This window comes from Penicillium malachiteum, assembly GCF_028827825.1.
Source record: "Penicillium malachiteum strain IBT 17515 chromosome Unknown utg000002l:1.0-8849297.0:1.0-8852440.0, whole genome shotgun sequence".
Taxonomy (NCBI): Eukaryota; Fungi; Ascomycota; class Eurotiomycetes; order Eurotiales; family Aspergillaceae; genus Penicillium; species Penicillium malachiteum.
The window spans coordinates 5,110,555-5,126,248 of NW_026643095.1; the positions used below are offsets into that span (position 1 = coordinate 5,110,555).

Below are 15,694 nucleotides of genomic sequence, written 5' to 3' on the forward strand. Positions count from 1 at the left end.
GAATTCTTGGCCAAAGTACATGGGTAGTTGACTTATTCTCTGAGGATCTTTTTATTTGAGTTGCCCTAATTTAGGCTGCATGATAACCGGGAAGGGGGTATCTTACGACTCAAGCACATGATGATCATAGCCAAAAATGTCAACAGAAGGACAAAAAGATAGATTACTTTGAAACTGTCTTGAGTTTGATAATATTGGACTTTTTGAGGAAAATAAGACCGAAAAAGGTGGGTGCGTGGTAACTACCGGTCGGATCTCGGGTTCCGCCACAACCATATTGGAGCCCCTACAGTGCTGAGGGTATGTGTATTTCATAGGAGGTTCTATCATTCCAATTTGGCCTAGATCATATGATATTTCAATTTTGTGGCTGTGCATGCACAGATCAACCGGTCTTGCTTATACTCTGTGCATAAATGATTTCCACTTAAGATTAGTAGGGGCAGTGGATTTGATTTAAACCCATGGTATACGGGGGCCATCTTAGTTGGTCGTATCTATCTTAATGATCTTCAAATCCAAAGAATATGGGCATAATATTGACTATTGGAAGTAGTGAATTCGCCCCATTGGCTTGATCTTTACAAGCTGAATTCTCTATTCACAAAGAATAAGGGTATCGAATTTTTTTTTCAAATGCAAAAGCCAACTTCCAATAGTTTGACGTAATGCAAGCCATCAGTCTTCGCGCTGGAAGCGAAAGGGCATTTTCTAAAAGCAGTAAAGGCTTGATCTGATCTGGCATTGACAGCTGAAACAGAGCCCGTATACTAATGACATCTCGTATCGAGCCGCGAAGGGATAATTTCTCAAAAGAAAAGTGTATCCTTAAGCTCAGTTGTTCTTGCGAGCCTTCATTTCCGCAATGAATGCAGCTGTCTTCGATGTCGGCACAATGAAAATGCGAACCATTTCATCCACAACCTCGACCTTGCCGCCACTAAGGATCTGCAGCAAAGGAAGCTTCTTGCCTGCTTTGATCAGGCCACCAGATACAGTCTGCATGAAGCACTCAACTCCGGAAATAGTATACTCCTTCTTCATATCCCAAGGCAGAGGGAACATATAATCCAAATGATCCGTAATGGTGTGCAGTTCTGAGAATCCCTTGATAAAGTCGGACTGGGCATCCATGGGGTAAAGGAAGACAGCGGGAAACTCGACAGAGCTTTCTGGAGAAAGAGGGTCAGGAACCAGCCTGATCTTCGCATCCTCCATCTCAGGGGGTTGATCGGTCTTGCGGGTTCTGATCTCACGGGCACGCAGAGCGGTGCTAAGAACCAGGTTATGTCTGCGAGCCAGATCTGCTTCCGCCTTCTTTCTGGCGGCGGCACGCTCGATCAAGGCCTTGCGTTCAGCGATCTTCTGGGCGGCTGTTTGAAGACCCTTGTTCTCGGAGTCGACTGCCAATCCTCTGGCGGCAGCATCTTCAGCTTCGACAATCTTTTCAAGTTTCAACAAGGCCATTGCAGAGCGATAATAAGCTTTGACGCTTTTAGGGTTCAGTTTAATAGTAGTAGCACAGTCGGAGATGCAAGAGCGGTAGTTTCCTGGGAAAACAGTTAGTTGGAAGTCAGAACTATGAGGGTCCTTCTTATACATACCTAGCTCAAGATTACACAAAGCCCGGTTGATATGTGATAGCTCCTCCATTTGACGAAGAGTCTTCTTCTCCACCTCAGGATCCTCGGGCTGCTCCCACTTATCCTCCTTCGCATAGATGACAGCAATACTCTTTGTGTAGTTCTCCTTGGCATCGATCCACCGTTTCACTTGAACCTCTTCGTTGCCTTGCTCCTTGAAGCTTTGCGCAACATCGGCCCGAGTACCCTCATTTTGCAGCGCCGTAAGCGCATCCAGCATAACATTTTCGCCGTCTATACAGGAAAAAGACAAGCGTATTAGTATAGATATAACTTCAACGGGGTGAAAGAAGCAGACATACTCTCATCACCGGCATTTTCAAGATCAGTCATGAATAGTGGAGTCTTGTTCATCATATCTAAGAGCTCCTCATGAGTCTGGGGCGATTCCATCTTAGGAGGAATATTCGGCACAAAGGAGTCATTTCCGAATGGCGCATCATTTGATGCGGCGAATGCATCGGAGCCGGTTTTCGGTAGGCCTTGCGCGATCGCAGGAGGGATCTCATTGAGATTAAGGGACTCATCAAAGTCATCAGGGAGCTCCTCGATTCGCGACATTGTGAATCAAGCGTATCTAGTCTTATCGAACTTTTCTTTGCTGCTTGGTTAATACCGAGACCTCCGCGGGGAAGATAATTAGTAGCAAACAGTGCAAACACGAGGGGTGATGAGTGAGCGATAAAGATCACATGCAAAATCTGAGCCCTATGTTTACGGCCTGAATTATTAGGTGTCAAGGTTCAAATAACGTAATTCCCAAGCGAGCGGCGCACCCAAGCGAGTGCCTACCTTACTGTTTTAATCATAATTATTATTACCATAACGCCAATTTATTAAAATATATATCTAAATATCACAGTGATCTGATCTATGGCCTTCTTCTCCACACTTTTTACATGTCGGCAGCTTTCTCCTCGTTGGCTGAGGCTGTAAAACAGGTGCTCTCCGCGGTGGTACGGGAGGGGCAATGGGTGTTTCAATCACCTGTATAGCACGCTGTATAGCTTCCTGGCCCTCTTGAACTGTCATTCCACCCTCATTAGGTATCTGCCTAGTAGACCGTTGGCGCTTCTGCTTCTGCTTCTCATGGGCGGCACGTAATTTACCTGTTTCAACCTCCAATAAAGCTGTTGAATGCATCTGAATCTCACAGGCCTTAATAACTTGATCGATTTGCTGTTTGTGTGGACTTGGAGGGCTCTTTGAACGTTGTTTTAGAAGAGCTTTGATTGAAGTAGCTTGCCGTTGAAGTTGAATCAGGTTCTGGGGTGTCTTGGGTGAAAATTGGCTTGATTGGCCTGATTGGCGACTACCTGGGGGTGTAGGTGTTCGAAGAAGAATATTTAGCTTGGATAGCACTCGTTCTGGGTTAAATGGTATTAAACCAGCTGCTGCGAAGCTATTTTGGATGGTCTGGGTTTGAAAAGCCTCTTTACGAGCGATTGGGTACGCTTCGAGAAAATCAAATTTATCGATATGGTTAAAACCAAGTCGCATTTGATTCTCAATAAGCCGATCATAGGCACGTTTAAGAGGTGCAAAACTTCCAACATCAAGTGGCTGATGAAGATGTAAAGAATGGGCTGGCATGCAAATTGGAATAATATTATTCTCTTTGCAAATCTGATCAAATTGGGGGGGTTAGATGGCTTCCATGGCCATCAAGAATTAAAAGCCGATATTTTCCAAGTATACGTTCAGTTGTTGCTGGAATAAAGTGTTTTTCAAGCCATCGAAGCCCAATTTGATCAGTAGTCCATCCGTTTGGACTGGTTTCAAATCGCCAGTCAAGTGGAAGATTCTCAAACCATCCTTCAATTAAGACTTTGCCTTTAAAAATAATCACTGGTGGGAGGACTTGTCCAGATCCACTAATAGTTTCAATCGCTGTTACCCATTCACGATTTCCAGGCTGTAAAAGTGATCGCCAACCGTAGAATTTAGAGCGAGTAACAACTTTAGCAGTTGTTATCAGCCCCATTGCAAATCCAGTCTCATCAAAGTTATAGATATCCTCTTGAAGAATACCATTCTCTTGGATAGTTTGGAGAACTAGATTAAACCACTCTTGAACCATTTTTGGATCCTCTATTTTTGTACGCTCGTAATTATATCGTCGAGAGAAACGGGTAGTAAGCTCTGAATGTCGTTTAACAAAGTTTGTAACCCAATTCTTGCCAACAGTTTGAGGAGGGATCTGGCCACGCGCTGCGAGTAGAATATTGGCCATTTCTTGGACAGTAGCCGGGCGGGGGGCAGCTCCACGTATATCCATAGAGATCACCCATTGAACAAGTGAATTCTCTTCATTTTCGCTTAATTTATGGTTATTTGCGCGAGTTTCGGATCGATTTGTACAGCCTTTTCGACGGCGGCGGAGAGTTGTCTCAGGAATATCAAATCGGCGTGCAGCTTCACGGATAGAGGTAATTTGCTCGTTTTCAATAGCCTGTAGGGCGAGTATTATTCGACCTTCTTGATTGCCATTTTTTTCGGCCGAAATAGTCCGTTTTGGTGGCATGGTAGGTGGTTAAAGATGGTCAGACGCGTTCGTGACGCGATTCTTTGGTTGGGTGCGCCGCTCGCTTGGGAAATACGGGTTATTACTAAGTACTCAAATTGGTGCCTGAGGAATGAACGGATCCACCCATGAACTACATGGCATGTATGAATCTGGGGTTGTATAGATGGATTGTCGCATTGAGTCTCTCAAGACTCTCCTGAGTAATAATGATATCTGATAGACCTGAAATATTGCAAAAGAATATTGATTTCCTTTTAGCTTTCAATATTGATATCGTGTTTGATCTTTTCGTTCCATTGATCTATATAGAAACAAGCCCGATCTTGTTAACTATTCACATCTACCATAACCCAATATTACTAGTACAGTTCGACCTCGGATAATTTGACCTTTGGAAATTCTGGCCCCCGTATATTTTGGCTGGTTTTTACAGTCTACATAGTTAAGGAGATTTCCGCCTTCCTAATTGGGAAGAAAAACCCCGTTTAAGGCGAACTTTGGATCCAAACTGGTTTTTGGCGGGCTTACCGCCCATGGATTAGTACATTCTGCCGGTTTTTTGGGTTCAAATTGGTAGGATTCAGAGATATATATCCAGATACCCTCCATCCAATATACCCAGATGGGCAAAAAAATATGACATAATACATACAAAAAATGCCAAGAACCCCCTGATTTTGGAAACCTCACCTTTTCCAATCTGTTTTACAGTTTAGCAATTTCCAAATTATCCGGGGTCGAACTGTACCTTGCAAAGCAGACAATGAAAATTCTCTTGAAAAGAAAAGCTCTTTCCATTTCCCCAGACCCTCGCATATCGGATACATGTATCTCGGGGCTCTCCCGAGAGCGAGTAACCCCGCATTCATCGGACGAAAGACCGACGTCGATCTAGACGTATAAAAGTGCAGCACCTGCAAGTTTACAGCCATCAATTTATCAGTTTGTTTAATACAGTTGCCTATTATTTAAGCTAAAGATGGCCCAACCCCACAAAATCCTTGTCTTACCCGGTGATGGCATCGGTCCCGAAGTAATGGCCGAAGCCATCAAGGTGCTCAAGGCCTTCGAAACACCACAGCGGAAATTTGAGCTGCGCCAGGAACTGATAGGAGGCTGCAGCATTGATGCCACCGGGAAATCAGTCACAGAAGAAGTAAAGCAAGCAGCTCTCGCCTCAGATGCCGTGCTTTTCGCAGCAGTAGGTGGTCCTAAATGGGATAACGCACGCCGAGGGCTCGACGGGCCTGAAGGTGGGCTTCTACAGCTACGTAAGGCAATGGATATCTACGCCAATCTTCGACCCTGCTCGGCTGATTCTCCGAGTTCTTCCATTGCTAAGGAGTTCAGTCCCTTCCGAGAGGAGATTATAGAGGGGGTAGATTTTGTAGTTGTACGGGAGAATTGCGGTGGGGCTTATTTTGGGCGAAAGGTGGAGGATCCTACTTACGGTGTGTAAATCAATCTTTTAAGTAGATATCCCAGGTCGCTGGCCATATCGAACTGATTGAGGAAAAAAGCCATGGACGAATGGGGTTACAGTGAAGCTGAGATCCAACGGGTGACTCGTCTATCTGCGGAGATTGCCCTGCGCCATAATCCCCCATGGCCAGTAATCTCGCTCGATAAGGCAAATGTGCTCGCTTCTTCTAGACTCTGGAGACGAGTCGTCGAGAAGACCATGATGACGGAATACCCACAACTCAAGCTAGCGCACCAGTTAGCAGACTCAGCCTCATTAATCATGGCAACAAACCCACGTGCTCTGAATGGAGTCATTCTTGCAGATAACACATTTGGAGATATGCTATCTGACCAAGCAGGCTCTATTGTGGGAACTCTGGGAGTTCTGCCTAGTGCCAGCTTGAATGGGCTCCCAGGAGATCAGATGCTGAAGACACGACCATATGGGCTATATGAGCCTACCCATGGATCTGCACCAGAGTAAGTGAAATTTGAGAAGCCCAATGAGACCGAAAGCTCATTGCTGACTTGATATAACTAGCATTGCTGGGCGAAATATTGCCAACCCAGTGGCCATGATTTTGTGTGTGGCTTTGATGTTTCGCTATTCTTTGAATATGGAAGCCGAGGCACAGCGATTGGAGGGTGCTGTACGAAATGTATTAGATTCTGGGATCCGGACGCCTGATTTGAGAGGACAGGCAGGCACCCAGGAGGTTGGCGATGCAGTTTTAGCAGCACTTTAGGGTCCATGTGAAGTATCCCTTTGAAATATCCAAAATATCTGGTATATGTAGTTGATGTTGTCAACATTTGAAGTGATTTGAAATAGTTTGGCTTTGCTGGAATTCTTTCCCTAAGATATGAATAACATCTAAGACTTGTAAATTAGCCCTGGAGATATTCCATTACTCAGAAATACCCCGAAGAGCAAAGACGAGATACTGAGACGAAGTATACTCGCTTAATCCTCGCTAACCCCGGACGGTTCATGTACAAACTGCTCAACAGAGAGACTTCTTTTCACTCAAAACAACTTCCTCGACTTGAATCTTTTACCTAATAGGCAGATTTCTTCTTCACTTAAAACAACTTCCCGAAGTTGAATCTTTTATCTGATCAGGCAGATTTCTTCTTGACGCATTGCTTCTTGAGCCCGATCGTGAATATCACATCTCGCATCACTTACCATCCCCCATCTTGATTGTCCTTCACAAAGAGGCTCCTTCTTGACTCAAAGCAGCTTTCTCGAGTTGAAGCTTTGATACAATTACACACATTTTTTCTTGACTCAGAACAACTTCAAATCCTTTATCCGATCAGGCAGATTTCTTCTCTCGACGCATTTCTTCTTAAGTCCGATCGTGAATATCACATCACGCATCGCTTACCATCCACCCATTCTTTCTTTCACAAACTGCTCCGCAGACAAAAGACGCGTCAAAGACCAGAAACACGCCCTGTGATTTGAAGAACTCCCATACAGTCAGCTCCCGGCAAACCCAAACCCACAGAACTGCTTGCACTCTGCTCAGGATCAAACAGCGCAGAATATTGAAGTTATCATGGATTCTCAGGAAATTATTCACGGTCCTGTTGTTAAGATCGAGATGGATGAGCCTGTCTGGCCTTTTATGTCTCCTCAGCCTTCTATGGCCCAAGAGCCGCATAATAACGATGGCAATGTCAAATTGCTTCCGCAGCCTATCTTGTCTTTTGTGCCTGCCGACCCTTCTGCATTTCCCGGGCCCTATGTTCCTGCCGAGTATTTTGTGCCTATTGAACCTGGTATCACTCAAAACTTTATCGGGTCAAGTATTCCGGCTGGGTTTCAGCACACCTTTCAGACTAATAATGCTCAACAAAGTGCTCAGCAAAGTGCTCAGAACAATCATCAGAGTGGTATGAACTACGGGTTTCAGTTTGGTTTTTGGCACGGTTATCGGCACGGTTTTCAGCGCGGTGCCCTGCGCGACAGCATCCAGCGCGACAGCATCCAGCGCGACAGCATCCAGCGCAGCAGCATCCAGCGTGGCAGCATTCAGCGCGGTGTTCCAAATGATGCCCAGACCCAGACTAGCCCTCTGCCTAGTATTTCACCTGCTATTCAGCCCGATAACCAGCCCAGTCCACAGCCTAATATCCAGCCCGGTGTTGAGTCCAGCGGTGAACTGGCTCCTATCCCCATCGCAACACGGCTCGCTGGAATTGAGAGCCTGTCCCCTGAAGCCCAGACTCAGCTAGTGACCTCCATCTCCGAAGACATTCACACTGCCATCGTGTCTGTCTGCCGCCACTTACATGATGGAGCCCTGAGTCGAAGTCAGACAGAGACTTTCGACAGAATGATCAAAGCTGTCAAAGGCAAGGACAGAAAGCTCCGAAAACGCCTAGAACGCGACGTGCAGAAGCTAAAGCGCAGAAACCACGAGCTTAAAAGCCAGTACCGCTCACTGGTGGGGAATTTGGCGGAGATCACAGCAATGCACCGGAGACGACTGGCACAGATGAAGCAACTGCGGGGGAAGATCGACGACCTGGTTCGCGAGGGCGAGATGATGACTGATGAGCTCGTAGAGGTGAGAGAACGCCTCTACTCAGCCACCAGTCGTCATCTGCGCCTTGCCTCTCAGAAAATGGGCGAGGACTCGGCTGATTTGGTTCCTCAGGGTTCAAGTGAGGGCTCTATGAGTTCGAACGAAGAGCCAAGTGAGGGTCAATCAGATTCGAGCTCCTCCCCAGATGAGGCGAGTGCGTACAGCCCAAGTGAGCCAGGATCGGAGTGAATCCTCCGGCAGGAAGGCTGAGTATGCCGAGGAGGGCGGCGTGGGGAATAACAATGATGTATGATTTGGAGGGTGGGAGGTTATGGATTGATTTTTTTATCTTGATGGGATCATCCTGTTCAGCTAGATAGTAAAAATTCAATCCAGCTAAAAAGAAAATGGCACGCCCTTCGTGAAACGCAACCGATGCTGATCCAGATAGTTCTGTATATCTTGGGCTACATTGAAGCACGGAACACAGAGTCGGCTTTCAACTTCCGAGGTAGATTGAACACACCCGACGGCATTTGAAACATTTAAACCAGTTGGCCCGAGCAGAACACTGATTGTTAGTCTTGCGGTGGAGATGTGTAATTAGGGGCTGTTGTGACCCAAGTAGGCGGATATTAGCCATCCGCTTCAATCCGACTTTGATCATTCAGTGTGCCAAAGTGTAAAAGTCATGTGCATGACAAGATCGATGTGGACTATAGAATCGTACTCTGTAGACCGAAGGGACCTCGGCATCTGTACCGTGCGCTGAATCTCTGATTGGAACCGATGGATCCACATCCTTTCCCCTTCATGTGGTTTACTCCAGGTCCTTTTCTTCTTCAATCTTCCTTCTTTGCTTGCGTTCTGTGTCCTGTATCTTGAATTATCTTTTGAAAGACGACTTCGGTTGATCAGATCTTCAAATCGTCAAAAGTCTGTACCTCAATCGATCTTGATAAGACTCTCGTGAACCCAATATTCTACCGACGTCACCTTATCGGCCGAGAGGATGAGCACTCCCCATGATTATGAGGCGGTCCGTAAGGACATTGTCGCACAGCTACAGAAGCCTGGTTATGACGATGGAAGCGCAGGTCCTGTGTTTGTACGACTGGCATGGTATGTGATTTCTTTTCTTCTCCTGTATTCGAAAAGTTTTGCGGGGAGAGGAACTGTTCGGCCTAGACCCGCACGGCAGAATCCAGAACTCGTCCGGCGCGACCGAGGCCAACATGTCCTAAGAAGAATCAGTGGCTAACCACAACTCGATTAATAGGCACTCTTCCGGTACATATGACCTCAAATCCGACACTGGTGGCTCCAATGGTGCCGGTATGCGATATGAAGCAGAAGGTGGCGACCCAGCCAATGCAGGCCTGCAGCACGGTCGCGCATTCCTCGAACCGGTGAAGCAGAAGCATCCCTGGATTACATACTCAGATCTGTGGACATTGGCTGGTGTAGTAGCGATCAAGGAGCTGGGTGGACCTGAGATCCCTTGGAAAGGGGGACGAACAGATCTGGTAGATGACTCCAAAGTGCCACCACGTGGTAGATTGCCAGATGGAGCGCTAGGAGCTGACCATCTGCGGTTCATCTTCAATCGCATGGGTTTCAATGATCAGGAGATTGTCGCGCTGGCAGGAGGTCACAATCTTGGCAGGTGTCATGGAGACCGCAGTGGATTTGATGGCCCATGGGTAACCAACCCGACCCGGTTCTCAAACTCCTTTTTCAAGTTGCTTTTGCAGCTGGACTGGAAGCCACGGACACTCTCAACTGGAATGACCCAGTTTGTGTATGAAGACCCTGATGCGGAGGAGGACGAAGAGCCCTTGATGATGCTGCCCACTGATATGGCGCTCAAAACTGACCCTGCGTTTTTGCCTTGGGTGCAGAAGTACGCAAAGGACAAAGAACTGTTCTTTGATCATTTTTCCAAAGTGTTTGCCAAGTTGGTTGAGTTGGGTATTCAGCGTGATGAGAAGGGAGTCATCACCAACACCGATAATGTGATGGGTGGTTATGTTTCAGCACCCAAGAAGAGTGATGTGGCCACTGGACCAAGCAAGAAGAAGAGCGGGCCTCGTGCTCGCCTTTAGAATATCTCTTCGATTTGGTTATTTCTCTTTCTGGCATGCTTCTGCTTTGTTAATTCCCCTTCATCTGTTAATAGTTGGTAGATCAGGCTGCAGGCTTGTGGCCAAGTACAAATTTGTGTATAGATCATAGATCATGAGCGAAAGATACCACCTTCTCTCTTCAACTTGAAGTAATCAATTAGGCCTGTAGGGCATTGAGTGGTCCCTATGTTAATCAAGTATCTATTGATTTCAATGTTCATGTTTGATGTTTAGGTATAGTCAGTTGGGTTCAGGTATTCAGAACTTGAATCAAGGGACCAGCTTGAGAGTACAAGGTCCAAAGATAAGAGGAGAGAGAAGAATAATAAAGGAAGAAAGGAGAAAGGAAGAGTCTGGGGTAACAAGGGAGATGCGGGGATAGTCGCACGGACTCCACTTCTAATATCCCCGTTATACGACGGGATGGTTAATGCCTTAGTTATGATTGGCACAAGGCCCTATAAACTAGTATCGTCTTTGTTTTATACTTATACTATACATGCAACTTTGCAACTTTGCAATTTCTATTATTCATACTTTGCATAACCGAGGAACTTGAATATTTAAGTCTAAAATCACCGTATTTCATGGTCTCAGGGTTAACAAAACATCAAGATCACAGTAAATCAATTCAAAACAGATTAAAAAAGAAGGAAAAAATGACTAAAAAAGGAACTGAAAAGCGAAAAAGCCTCCCAATAAATGAGCAACTTCTCAGTCAATATCAATATCTCCATGGGATTTTAGAGCCGTGGGTTAGATGGACCTTGCTCCAAAACCAACGCAAACCGTGCTGTCTTAGGAGCCGGCTTCTTGGAAGAGTCTCGAAGTGCTGGATTCGGAGTAAATAAGGGTTTCAGACCATTCTGATTAAGAGGATGCAACTGCCCTTCCAGGCTGACATCGCGCCTGCTAGCATCTGATTGGGATCGAGGAAAAAGAGCAGAAACCCTGGACGCGCCGGTGCCTGGTTTTCATTGATTGTATTAGTGATTATTTTCGATTAATAGAGCGCAGGATTGACTTACTTAAAATTGATGCTGGTACTGGTGGAAGTGCGCTGATAACCATTCCAGTCTCTCTGTCTATCTTTGGGGCTCCCATCGTTGATATTCCTGGTTCACCAGAAGGGGCTTTGATAACCTGCCCAGTCTGCTTGTCTATCCTTGTTCCTATCATTGGTATAGCTGGCTTACCAGAAGGCTGTTCACTTGCTGGCTTTGACTTTTGCTTGTCAACTTTGCTGCTTCTCAATACCTCTGTGTCATCAATTTCTTCTTCTTCTTCTTCATCTTCTATATATTCATCTTCAAAATCCCCGGGTTCCAAATCATCGATCTCTTCACCTTCCTCGCTAAGCATAATCGCATCCTCTACATCTTTTTTCTTACTCATTCTTTCACTCAAAGCGGCCCTCACACGACTTAGAGCTTCTGCACTTGGGTTTTCGCTTGGCGGTGCATCAGGCATGATAATGTCCCTTGGAGAGCTTCGTAGCCTTGCACGGTCAAAACTAGAAAGCGTTTTCCGGTCAAGCTTCGAAAGCTCCTCTCGCGATAAAACACCAATCGTAGATTTTCCGACAAGGTACCTTGTTCTAGCGCCTGCGTGAAGACCCTTAGGATTTGAAGTCATCTTAGCTGTATGCCCGGATGGTTTGGTGGTTGATTTCTCACCAATAATTTGCCTCTTTCTTGGGTTTGAAGAGGAGCTGTCTGCTGGATTGGCCGGGATAGGGCGACGTGACTTCCTGGACTTTTTTTCTTTGGCTTTAGATGAACCTGCGTCTTTAGATATCACCTTGTGTTTGGATGACACTTTGTCTTTGGATGGAGCTTTGTCTTCAGATGGCGCTTTAACTTCTTCTTGGCTTCCATTCTCGGTCTTGATCTTCGGCTTGACATCTTTCTCAACGGATTCCTGCTTGGGAAACCTTTCGGGGATGATTGAAGCTCTCTCCTGTCGTGTGATAATTCTTCGTGCTTCGCGCGACGGGCGCCTTTCTCTAGTTACTGACAACCGCGTATCGGGACGAGGTACCTTGCGAATGCCACGAATGCCTGCAGTAGGCTTTCCCCACTGATTTCGTCCACGAGCTTCACGAGATCCGTTACTTGAAGAAGACGAAGGCCAATGGACGTAATCCATGACCGGAGTCTTCGCTTGATTGGAATCTTTACTACCCTTTGATGAGTTGGAGCGCGGCAAATTCGGGAAACCCAGACCACCATTCTCGTTGGGAACACCATTTGGCCACAATTCCGGAAAGTTTGCAAGTCGGGAGGGTGAGTTCAGCATGGAATCGAACAGATTCTCGTACTGAGGAGGTGCTTCGTCCATAACTTGATCCTCGGGTGGCCAGGCAGTCAATAACGTTTGCAGGTCATCGAACTGGAAGTTATTCACATCCTGAGGCCGAGGCACAGAAGCAGGTAGTTGAATGAGGCTAACATCGCGGAATCGTTCGGCGGTGATGGGAATAACGCGCGACTCATCAGATGGATTGAGCTGCTCTGTATTCGGATCGTTGTGGAAACTGAGGCCAAATTCTTGCGCCCAGGGATGGTGTTTATCCATTATCGCCTTGCCTGCGTCGATGGCCATCTCCATTCTCCGGAGGGATTCGGTAGCCTTGTTCAGCATGTCAAAAGCAGGATTGATAATGCGCTCGTAAACCCCAATTAAAAAGCCGATATTAGTCCAATCATAAGGTACTCGGTCGTTTATGTGCTCTGGTGGGATCCCCCCAGCAATGACACCTGCATTTAGCTCATCGTCGTACATACGGATATTTGTGCGTAGTTGATCGCCTCGCTCCTGGTCACTCCAGAAGACTCGAACATGTGCGTCTTTGTGATAGATTCCTCCGAGCCAACGATAGGCTGCCACTTTTTCGGTGCCAAACTCGTCAATATAGCGAAACCGAACGTCTTCTGTGTGGTTGTAGACTCGGATCCGGCGACCCATGTAGTTTGATATCACCATTCGAGGGGGCAGTTGCTCAACTCTTGTTTCCCAGACATCGGTTTCGGCGCCACAGTGAATGCACGGACTCAGGCGCTTATTGTAAATCACCCGTTCAACCAAATCTGATAACCATATACCCTCGGCGTCAGTATAGTCGATACTCGGCAGCACACAGTTTGCAAATTTATTTCCTTCTACAAATTGCTGGTTTGCACAAGCACATGATTTGTAAAAGTCGGAGTATTTGAAGTAAAATTGTTCGATATTTTTCGTACACTCCGACCAGATAGCCCAGGCCGGTTGGGGCGATATCATATCCATCATGGGGACTTCGGCACACAGCTTTTTGCGGAACAGGTCTCTCATCTGAATATTCTGACTTATGGTAAGACCATCCCAGTTAACATTTGTTATCTCGATAAATGCTTTTTCGAGATCGGTAATCTGCTTCCATCGCCAACTTTCGCGATCTATGTTTGTACACCCGATGTCTAGTAACATGCCCAATACGATAACGCAATCCACGGAGCAGGAATTGCCAGACCAAATTGGACCTCTACCTCGATATGGATAAAGGTGAGTGGAATTTTTGTCGAGTTCGAATGTCACGGGATTGAGCCTGAGATGCGAATGGGCTGAGTGCGTTCCAATTTGAACTGTCTCCAAGTCGTCAATAGATTGAGCTATCCTTTTTGATCTCGGAGTCCTTTGCGGAGCAAAATGAGCCCTCTCAAGATGACGATAGGTATATCTGTAAATAAGCTTCTCCAATTCCTCTGTGACCTGCTGGTAATCCGGCAATGATTCTGAGGGTATAACGGGTGACAATCCTCGCGGAGTATAAACAGGCGGTCCTTTCATAGGAGAAGTTGGTACGTCATCGACTCCCTCGTAGAGGTCAATTGATACTTCATTGACTCCCTCGTAGAGGTCGATTGGTGCTTCATTGACTCTCTTGTGGAGGTCAGTTGGTGCTACAAGGTCAGTTGGTGCTTCATTGACTCCCTCGTGGGGGTCAGTTGGTACGTCATCAACTCCTTCGTAGAGGTCAGTTGGTACTGTCGAGAATGCCCGTAAGAGAGCAGCGTCTGCCGATTTGACGGGTCTTCTTCTTCTTCTCGGGGGTTGAGTAGGTTGACTTGGTTGAACGACAGCTCTCTCAACGGGCAAAAGATATCTCTCGACCTCAACATCTGTGACAGAAGATGGTACGCCACCTGGCCGGACATACCCAGGTGCTGTCCCTTGGCCAGGAGTAGGTCGAATGCGATGGAATCGGCTAATCGGTCCGACATTTGGATCATGATGCTCCCACCCCAGTAGCCGGGGCCCAGTGTCACGATCAAGACTGTAAAGCTCAGTTGCAGTTTTGGGGCGGGTTCTTTCTGGCATATGATACATCAGCTTCCACAAAGCCAACAATATTATAGTCTTAGTGGGCGTAAATCGATCCGTAAAATAGATTCCCCAGAAATGGAGTCTGCCCAGCAGCTTCGTGGGTGCCGCCTTGAAGCTTCTCTCATTCCAAACATCATCATAACGTCTACCGAGAAAAGTGAAGTCGCCTGGGGGGTCTGGGAGCGCGGTCAAGTCAAAGCAAAATCCTGGTTCTTCGGGCAGATTGAGAGCTTCGTCATTCTTAGGGAAGTTTCTCACTGCTTCCCTTTCTTCGTCCATAGTATCCAAGTGCTAGCTTATTTTCGCGGACAAGAGAAATAAAAATGATGGAGATTTTCAAGATGAAGGGATAATGATGGCGCAGTCAATAAGTCTTGCCAAGTTTTGGGTCTTATAAAGTGACCGAGGCTAGATATGAGTTGAAGATAATGTGAAATTGAAATTTGATCTGTAGTCGGTAGAAAAGAAGAAGAAATGAGGATATTCGAGTCCTTTATGCCCCGGCGCAAGACTTCTTTCTCCCAGACCATCTGGTCGAATCCTCATCTTGGAAGACAAAGAGGAAATCCATGTGGTATCGATATTTGAAAGAAATTCACCTCTTCGAGAAGCCCGAGAAGCCCGGTGGAGTCATTTGGGGGAGATTGATGTTCTAAATTGGTAACCTTTCAAAACAAGATAAAGGAACAGGCATCCCATGACGGTTTCCTTTCAATTGAAATCTGGTAGAAGTTCTTTCTCATTGCGGAATTCCTTTGGTTTATTTGCCCTGGATAGACAAAGGACAAGCACTTGAGGAGACGGTCCTATCGTGGCTCGATGAGAGGGTTGGAAGTACGCACTTCAAGTTGAAGGAAGACACGGAAGCATCAACTTGGAGTGATAAGTCTGCAGCGAATATACCGATGAATTTGGCCGAGTGAAGGGAGTTTGCAATTTTTCCAAGATATCATAGTAGCGAAATTCAAAAGGGAGTATCTTCTCAAGGTGACGAGCCCTGATCATGACTGGGACCCCAGGATGAAAACAAAG

The 15,694-nt window shown here is 46.4% G+C and overlaps 5 protein-coding genes across 5 annotated transcripts; 3 read left to right on the plus strand and 2 right to left on the minus strand.

Annotated features, from left to right (window-relative positions):
* Positions 1–834: 834 nt before the first annotated feature.
* N7483_004890 (HSP70/90 family co-chaperone CNS1) lies at positions 835–2,204 on the minus strand (the record flags this gene model as incomplete). The annotated part of the gene is made up of 3 exons (XM_057088327.1): positions 835–1,550; positions 1,605–1,877; positions 1,946–2,204. The coding sequence occupies 3 exons, from the start codon at positions 2,202–2,204 to the stop codon at positions 835–837; spliced, it is 1,248 nt and encodes a 415-aa protein (XP_056948156.1).
* Positions 2,205–5,149: 2,945 nt separating this feature from the next.
* Positions 5,150–6,380, plus strand: N7483_004891 (3-isopropylmalate dehydrogenase; the record flags this gene model as incomplete). Its single annotated transcript, XM_057088328.1, has 3 exons — positions 5,150–5,621; positions 5,691–6,114; positions 6,176–6,380. 3 exons carry the CDS (start codon positions 5,150–5,152, stop codon positions 6,378–6,380), a joined length of 1,101 nt encoding a protein of 366 aa, XP_056948157.1.
* An 819-nt stretch (positions 6,381–7,199) lies between these two features.
* N7483_004892 (uncharacterized protein) lies at positions 7,200–8,420 on the plus strand (the record flags this gene model as incomplete). Its single annotated transcript, XM_057088329.1, has 1 exon — positions 7,200–8,420. The coding sequence occupies one exon, from the start codon at positions 7,200–7,202 to the stop codon at positions 8,418–8,420; it is 1,221 nt and encodes a 406-aa protein (XP_056948158.1).
* Positions 8,421–9,183: 763 nt separating this feature from the next.
* Positions 9,184–10,276, plus strand: N7483_004893 (peroxidase; the record flags this gene model as incomplete). The annotated part of the gene is made up of 2 exons (XM_057088330.1): positions 9,184–9,293; positions 9,451–10,276. The coding sequence occupies 2 exons, from the start codon at positions 9,184–9,186 to the stop codon at positions 10,274–10,276; spliced, it is 936 nt and encodes a 311-aa protein (XP_056948159.1).
* Positions 10,277–11,290: 1,014 nt separating this feature from the next.
* On the minus strand, positions 11,291–14,941 carry N7483_004894 (uncharacterized protein; the record flags this gene model as incomplete). Its single annotated transcript, XM_057088331.1, has 1 exon — positions 11,291–14,941. The coding sequence occupies one exon, from the start codon at positions 14,939–14,941 to the stop codon at positions 11,291–11,293; it is 3,651 nt and encodes a 1,216-aa protein (XP_056948160.1).
* Positions 14,942–15,694: the final 753 nt, after the last annotated feature.